Genomic DNA, 8683 nt, shown 5'->3' with positions numbered 1-8683 from the left:
ACTTGGCCACACCTCTTGGTGTCTTTTGGCTCGACCCACTTTCCTAGTTCGTTTCCAAATTTGTGAGGGGTGAGGATAAGCTTTATTAAGGTGGTTAGTTACACTTTAAGACTGTAAAAATCCACTTTGGCTGTGGTCCCTTTTGCTTCAGCTTTTGAGACCAACTTATCTGGATCTTTACTGAATGAAGACTGTATCAGCCTGCTAAATGCTATCTATCCATCATAATAATAACCTGTTTGTCTACCTATCTGTCTGTCTGTCTAAACCAGTTATCTGCACTCCCCCTTGTGCTTGTTCTCCAGCTCGTTCAGCAAATGAGGTCAAGAGACATATTTTTTTTCAACAATGAATTGCTAAAGGAAAATGTGAATTTCAGCTGATGTAGTCATTGCTATAGTTAATCTTTGTTTTGCCATTGCACAATTTTTCCATTTTGTGCAGCCCTGTGAAGAAACCAAGTGCATTTTCTTTTGCAGTTATGATGTAATATACTTTAAACAGAACTTTGTTTCAACAACTGCACACTACTCTTTTAAGGTGGCGGGCTGTAAGTGGGACCTCTGACAACATGAGAGGCCAGGAAAGGTCAGGAAAACTCACAGATGCATTTTTTGCTTGAGCTCCAACTTACCGGCCTCGATTTCCTCAGGGCTTTTCTTTTTCTTTGCTTTGCTCTTCTCCTCTACTGTAACTTCAGCTGGCTCGTCTGACATTTCAGCGTCCCATCTGCCCTGGTCTCCGATCAGCCCCCGGGGTTCTCTCACCAGAGCTTTGGCTCTTGACAGCTGCTGCTCCTTCACAGGTTCTTCGGCGCTGACCAGAGCCCAACAAAGGCTCAGCCCGACCCAGACCACCAGCACCACGACCCTCATTTCTCTGAAATAAAGCATGAGGGTGAATTTCAGCAGATGTACTCCAGGGGTAAATCCTAAAACTAGATGCAGAGATAGTTCGACATCTGACCTGCAGATGCAACGGAGGCGTCTGGAGATGAGGACATGAAAAGGAAGAGTCTAGAGAGCTTCCTCCTCTCTAATGAGAGCCTGCACAGGCTGAGGAAGAAAACTTTGCTGACTTAACACACACGCCTCCTCTGCTGCCTCTTACTTATCCGTCATAGCCCTTCACCCCTCTTTCCCCTCACCCGTCTCAGGAGAGGGGAGGAGCATCTGTCATGCATGGGACATTCCTGTGAGGGAGACAGCAGAAGGAAAAAGAAGTGTAGGAGGGTGACTGTTTGGCTTTAACAAAAGAAAATGACTCGACTCTCAGGTTTGCTTGATGCAGGCAGAGAACTTATTCTCTGCCTGCATCAATTATAAATAATACATTTATAATTATAAATTTGGAAAAACTGATTTCAGACTGAACAAAGCCAGAGGAATCGCTTGTGGGAAGAATAAGAGGAATAACATGATGGCCGTTTGCTGTGTCTGTGCAAAACTAAGTGATTTAAAGAGGCAGTATTGTGTAAAATTTACACATCATTTTATAAAGTTATTCCCTCATCAAAAACACACCTGGAGGGCTGCTTTGATTCTTTCATGCATGATTAAGAAATCCTTTAATTTCCCATGGCAACCATTCAGTTGTGCAAAATGCCTGGGTGGACTTAGCATCGCCTTCAAGACGCAGCTCCTCCCAGGAGCTACAGTTTCCACGCTTCCCAGCTTTTGCCTCACAGATCCGCCCTCCCTCAGAGCTCCCCCATTCAGCTCCTTCAGGCTAGCCAGCAGCAATTAGCATACACCTCTTGACCCACGCATCTGTGAAGCTCATTATAGGAGCTCCTTCTCAGCACAATGCCGGTAAAATCGTTCCTAAAGTTTTGCTAGAGGAGCTACAGTTGCATGTTGTCATGACTTCTTGAAGGCAGAGTTTCAGAAAGAGCTGTAGTTTTGAAAGAGGCAGAGGCCCAATTTTAAATCTTTAAATTATTCAAAATGTATTTTAAGTCATACTTTTATATACAGCATTTTATTTAAAAGTGAAACTGTCACCTTAAGAGCATCAGCACACAATTGTGATTGTGAGTTAATAAAATCTTGTTAGCAAAACAAGTCTTTCCCAGAAGCATGATGCTTGTGAAATGTATACATTTTGAACGTGTGAAATGTATATTAACTGATCACTGATAATCCAGTGCAGAGGAGTTTTCACATGAACGCACGACTTAAAAAAGAGAACTGTTCTAAAGTCGGATTCTTCATAAACTGAATAACATAACGGACAGCAGAGCGTCCCCTTCATGACAACACTGTCTTCAGTCAGACGTTCCTTCAGAACCGCTGCAATACAGACCACTACAGGAGACCCTTCCTGTCCAAAGTCATTCCCATTTATGAGTTAATGAAAACATTCAATTTCACAAAACATTAGGAAAGTATTACTGAATAAAACTGAACAACGTAAATAGCTTTTTCTGTGATAAAAGCTCCACATCTGTATCTTTAGCATTAGCTTGCAGTGTAGGCTCTTCTTTAGTGTAATGATCTCAGTAAACAGATGCTACAAAATTGTACCAGTTATCTAAATCATCAAACAGAAACCTAAAATAAACTCAGGCCTGGACTAATTTTCCAGCTGGACGTCAGAAGTCTTCTTTATCTCTGTTTTCTTTCCTGTCCATCTGGTAATAATTATCTCTGCTGTAGATGGATTTAGGTTTGACTCCAGCATCCTCTTCAGGACCTAAAGGTCCCTCAGCATTTTATCTCATGATTAATTTTTACACTGCCGTGAAAAAGAACTCAACTTTTAACTTTTGCATATATATATGTCAAGTCACAAAAATAAATAATGTATTTTATTTGGGATTTTTTTGCTACAGATCAACACAAAGTACATATTTGTGAGGTAAAAGGACTGTTGCTGATGTTATTTTAATTTTTCTTCCTTATTAAACAGTGTGGTACAAGCCCCATTTACTCTCTCCATGATGTTTATTCTACAATGGTCTCAAACTTTACTCAGTGAAAAATTAGCTGGCTTCTAAAATGGAAATAGAAATATTGGTTTTAAGGCCAGATGGTTCTTTAAAATGCGCCAGTGCTTTGTTTCTGTCCCTGGTTTTGCTGAATATGCTGCTGGGTTAAAAATGGCCTGACATCTGAGGAGAGTGGGAGCCAAATTACATGCAGATGTGCTGCAGAAGGATTGTTTCTGTTTGTGATAAGTGTGTCAAAAAGACTTTTTTACAAAAACATCAAATTCAGTGGTGGAGTTTCATTTTATGTTGTTTTTTTATCATAAAAAGTAACAAATCAGTTTGACAAGAATTGAGAGTCTCAGTAAAAACCATGGATCTGAACAAGCAATGCAGTTAAAGTCTTGAAAGTTTACTCTGAAAAATATTTTCTGTTTTCCCATGACCATGATGCTGACATTTCACATTTGCAATAATACATTACTTGATGGGTAAAAACATAAAAATGTTTGCTGGACATAGATGGTTACTTCCATGATCAGCCACTCTATGAATGTGTTATATGTCGCCATCTACTGGTCAGAACCGCAACTGCAGCACCACTGTAACGGTCAGGAAAACAAACTTTACCAACATTTTGACTTCAACACTTCTTTTTAGTAATTTTTTTAAATCAACACAACACAAATAGAAATTCATGCTTTTGGTTTAGGAATTTTATTTTAGAAAAACAAAGTTTGTCTGCCCAAAACGACACTAAGTATCAGTTTATTTATATATTTTTAATTATTCACGAATAAATAGTCAACTATTTTTTTCATGTAGTCGCTGAAATTGATCTATAGATTCACAACTTTTGAACTCCAGTAGATCATATTATTATTATTATTATTATTATTATTATTATTGCTTTATTAACTGAAATACACATCTATATGAATGGATAACCCAACTAACACTTTTTGATTTTTTTCCCTTTTATATTGGCTTTAAAAAAATTCTGAATTAAAGACAACCTAGATCCAACAGGAGTTAATGAACAGGCATTCTTTTTTTTTCTTTTTTTACCACATTTTGAGTAGATTTCTTGTTCATCTTGTTTGCAACGTAAAGAAACGGCATTAAGTCATTCAAACATTTTTCCATTCTTTAGCCTATCTGGAAATAATAACTCTGATCTTTACCACATTTCTAAATTTACAGAATCTGACCTCAAGTGTTAAAAAACACCCACAAGAGATTCCACATTATGATAATTTATTGAACAAACGTGAAACCAAAACAAAAATATTTTATTCCTACAAAAATATAAAATTATCCTGACACACCTTTGAGGGTCTTATTAAGCTGCTCATAACTTCTACTTAACAAAATATCGATGCAATAATAAATAAAATTAAATCAGTTAAAGAAAAAACATTTACTCTTATCAAAAAGTAAAAATAAAGTAGAAAACATGTCACATTTCTCCTATTGAAATATTATCTGGACAGTCACAGTCTGGCAACAAATTCCTCCAAAGGTTGCTACAGGTTCTGGAGGACTTTTCTCTTCCTGGCCCATTTCAAGCTCGAGCTCCTGTTTCATGTGTAACAGTATGGGTAGGGCATAAGAGGCAGAGCAGGAACCAGCCGGAGCGGGGGGCCTTGCTGGTACAGGGGCCCCCAGGTTAGAGCCGCGCAGATCGCGGGGTGGGACGGGAACGCCGGGATGAAGCCTCGCTGGTCCTCTTCCTCCTCCTTTCCCTGCACAGTCACGGTCTCCTTCCTCCACTTGGTGCGTCGGTTCTGGAACCAGATCTTGACCTGAGTCTCGGACAGGCGGAGGGCCGCGGCGATGGTGTGGCGCTCCAGCACCGACAGGTAGTGGCCTCTCTGGAAGCTGAACTCCAGGACCCGCAGCTGCTCCGGGGTGAAGGCGGTGCGGATCCGACGACTCTTCACCTTCAGCGGGGGTAATGACTCTCTTTTACCCGCAGTGCGGTGCTCCGTCTTTCCATCTTCCTCATTCGGATTATGGTTTTCTAAAGAAGAAAAAAAGGGGGAAAAAAGTTAAAGTCATCGACAATTTGAAAAGATTCTAAATAAGATTTGAGCTGATTTTCCACCTGCAGCTGATTCCTCCCCAGCAGAGTTTAATTTCCGTGTAAACTTAGTCGGATGCAAGATATCCTCCACTGAAAATGGTGTTCTTTGGCTCTGTGGTAATTTGACTGTAACTGGCTGCATGTCTGCTTCTGGGGGCTCCCGGGCCCCTCGTGAGTCAATATATATATAGGCAGCTCTTTCAGATGTGGATTTTATTCTAAGTGAGGCCATTCGGCTCACAGGAACAATCGTAACTTTTGCAGACACGCTCCGGCCTTGTGGGACCCCCGTGCTGGCCCTTCACAATGTAAATGAGGAGGATCCGGAGGGGCCCCTGAGCTTGTTAATTATTGTGCGGCATCTGGTCAAAATGTGCACTCTTTCATTCCCTCCGTGTTACTTTTTGTACTCGGACTTGTCATTGTTTGCAAATGGGAGATTTTTTACGGGTGAAGGCTCGTTGTGATGTTAATTTATAGACCCGTGGAGGGGAAAGTTGGAACCTTTTTGTCTTTGTGTTCTAGTTTCCAAAAGCACCATTTGTCCTGTTATTGTGTGGAGAGTGTGTATATGTGTGTGTGTGGGAAGGGGGGGACAAAGACAAGTTTATGACAGAACATCTCATTATTCTAACTTTATTCTCATTATTCAATAATTCTCATTATTCTAAGTTAGAACTTTATTCTAACTTTCTTTGATTACTTTTGCGACCTTGTTGCAAAAGTAATCAAAATTTGAACGCCTTCCCATTTCTTCATGTTAGTGCATTGTATTGTGATTGTACAGTTGAAACGAGAGGTTTGCTTCAAATAAAAATACTGTTTGTCACTGTCTGAAGTTTAATCAGACCAAACTTATCTTGTTTTAGTTTATTTAGAATTACAAAAATTGTTTTCGATTTGCTAAATGCGAGAAAACTCATTGAGAACGTTTTAGAGATTTTTTTTTTTTAACTTTCTTTGAAGTTAAGAAGTACATATTTGGCCGGCTTCAGGGATCTAAATTTTTAAACTGTATGACTTTAGTCAAACCTTTTGGGTTTCCTTCTACAGGCTTTTCACAAACGTTTGCTGGAGTTCTGGTCCATTCCGCCTGATAGAACCGGTGGAACTGGGTCAAGTACTGATCTTCTTCTGATCTTGAAGACATCAAAAAATCAATCTCTGACACGTTCTTTGTCTCATTATTGTGGCATTTAGCAAATAGAAATAAGTTTGTGTTTCTAGCCGAGCTGAACGCTGTACTTGCAGTGACACACTAAAGTTTTGGTCCCGTGGGAACGGAAGAGAAATAAATGCATCTCACACTTTTTTGATTTCTGTTAAAACATTGAAAAACAAGTATTATGTACACATATATATAGTGCTTTGTATTAGTGCAAAGCAGTTACTACAAAGTAGTTTGTATTAGTCTGTCACATAAAATTCCAGTTAATCACAAAACATTGTAACTGTAAAGGGTGTGAATTCGTCTGTAAGTCCATGTTTTATATTTAAACTCCCCACTAAGCTTTGGACATCTCCATTACCTTAATAATTAATCCTGACTGCCTCACCTTTTAGCCCACATTACTGCTGATAGATTCCTAATAACTTTAATGGCTGCAGCTCTCGGCATCATGGGGGGGATTCAGATTACAGCAGGGTAGAGGAGGTAAGGGTCACTGAGGGGGAGGCAGGACGGGAGTAAATGTTCCTGAATGTGACAGCTGCCACATCGCTCCCAGCTGCCGACACCTACAGAGCGGCTGGTATTGTTGGACCGGGACAGGCCGGCCCACCAGGACAATTAGCAGATGTCTACAGTAGGCTTGACCTTCTCTGACCCTGGGCTTTGTCTCTCAGCACAAGAGAGTCAGGGATAGACTCAGAACAACCAGAAGAAATGATTAACAGAGGAAAGTGTTTCACAGTCATGCATTTAGTGTTCCCAACCTGCGTTATGATTTAAATTTTGCAATTGATTTGATATAATTTAGACCCTATGTTGAATCTATGCCACAGAGAATTAAGGCAGTTCTTAGGTTAATGAAATGGTTTATGTCAAGTTATTTTCATGTGCTTAGACGGTCAAAATCTAGACCTGAGAATCTGTGAAAACACCTGAAATCACTTGCTCTGTGTCTCTGCTTCCGGTCTAAAGGAGCTCGAGTAAGTTTGCAAAAGTGAGTTTGCAAAAATTTCATTTGCAAAGCCAGCAGAGGCATATTCCAAAGACTTACAGCTGGAAGTGCTGGAAAGGAGTTGAACACAAATGAACAACATCCCTTTTCAGATGATTTCTTTCTACAATCTGGAAATGTTCTCATAAAATCATTGCATGATGTGCTGATTAATAAACATGTGGTTTAATTTACAATGTCACTGTCACATCTTCATCCAAATGTCACAGATGTGTCTTCCCTAGAAGAGGGAAGAAGAGGAGAGCACCCCGCCATTATCTCCTTAATCACTTGAGGGCGTTTAAGGCAACACCAGGGGAGGTTTTCAGCATTCCAGTGCTTCTTTGTGCAAACTCTGCTGGCACACTTGCTATTGTGCTCGTTGCAATCATGCTGGTGAGTGAACAACCCTGCAAAGATGTTAATAACTGAGAGTGGTGTGAGGTGGTCCTACATCCACAAAAAGCCTTGCTTCCTGTTACTCTTTAGTGGAAAGCAATTAAAGGAAAGGGTTAACAAGTGTAACGAGAGAGAACCTTTGTGGCAACAAGTCTGTGAAGTAATATTCTGGATTCTGTTCTCTGGGACATTAATTAGGGTTAAGGTCTTATAAGAGTTCACCTGCAAGCAATTACCACTGTTTAGTGTAATGGAAACAGTTAATTAACGAGTACACCATTGAATATTCAGTTGGCTTAAAGGATCAGTGGAGCTGGATATCATCTGCATGGAAAAGATGACACATTAGAAAACTGCCTGATTATTTTTGCCTGGGGGGGACAAAAGAGAATAGGTCTTAAGACTCAGCCCTGTGGTGTCCCACATAGAAGGCTCTGGGAGTCAGATGCAGTCTGGGTTGCAAAAACACTTGATGTTCTGCAAGGTAGGAGCTGTGCTGCTCTAGAACCACACATGATGGACCACATCTCTGAAATACTGTGATCTACAGTTACAAAAATGTGTGTAAGATCCAGGAGAACCACTATAGTGGCTGCTCCAGAGTCAGCTGACACTGTCACTAGAAACTTTGAGTAGAGCAGTTTCTGTGGAGTGTTTACAAAAGTCAGACTAAATTGATGTTTTTCTGTATAAACAATTAACTGTTCTTCCACTATTTTTTAGATACGTTTCTATAGAAATGGGATTTTGGAGAAAGGCCTGTAATTTTTAAGCTGTGTAGAATCTGAATGGCTCCACAACTGCATGCTTAAAAGAATTTGGGTCCATGTGTGTTAAAAGTGATGTGCCGCAAATTCCAAAATACAGAGCAGGAAAAAACTTTTTAAATAACACTGCAGCGATAGTGACGAGGTAGATAATTTCAGTAGGTCGAGTAAAAATTAAATAGCAGAATCACAGGATCAAACATCTTTAGAAACTTTGAAGGTGGAGAGTCCATTATTATAGACAAGGACTTCTTCTCACATGCTTGATTTTCAGCAGACACAAAAAAGACAGTCTTTACTCGTTACTAATGTCACAAAATCTGATAAAAGTAAACACCCT

At 40.0% G+C, this 8683-nt stretch overlaps 1 protein-coding gene and 1 pseudogene across 2 annotated transcripts in view; both read right to left on the bottom strand.

Annotated features, from left to right (window-relative positions):
- The window catches only part of LOC145547518 (inactive carboxypeptidase-like protein X2), a 21314-nt pseudogene extending 20421 nt beyond the window's left edge, over positions 1-893 (bottom strand). The window contains exon 1 of the transcript XR_014090334.1: positions 635-893. The product of XR_014090334.1 is annotated as an inactive carboxypeptidase-like protein X2 (transcript). The remainder of the gene's footprint in view (positions 1-634) is intronic.
- Positions 894-4311: 3418 nt separating this feature from the next.
- LOC145553983 (homeobox protein pnx-like) lies at positions 4312-5473 on the bottom strand. The gene is made up of 2 exons (XM_081613176.1): positions 5037-5473; positions 4312-4952 (listed from the first exon to the last, which is right to left on the bottom strand). The coding sequence occupies exons 1-2, from the start codon at positions 5245-5247 to the stop codon at positions 4513-4515; spliced, it is 651 nt and encodes a 216-aa protein (XP_081469302.1). The 5' UTR covers positions 5248-5473; the 3' UTR covers positions 4312-4512.
- Positions 5474-8683: the final 3210 nt, after the last annotated feature.

Source organism: Poecilia reticulata, chromosome 12 (assembly GCF_904066995.2).
Source record: "Poecilia reticulata chromosome 12, P_reticulata-male-v2, whole genome shotgun sequence".
NCBI classification, from domain to species: domain Eukaryota; kingdom Metazoa; phylum Chordata; class Actinopteri; order Cyprinodontiformes; family Poeciliidae; genus Poecilia; species Poecilia reticulata.
The sequence above is the reverse complement of the archived record's forward strand: the minus strand, read 5'-3'. Positions and strand labels throughout refer to the sequence as shown.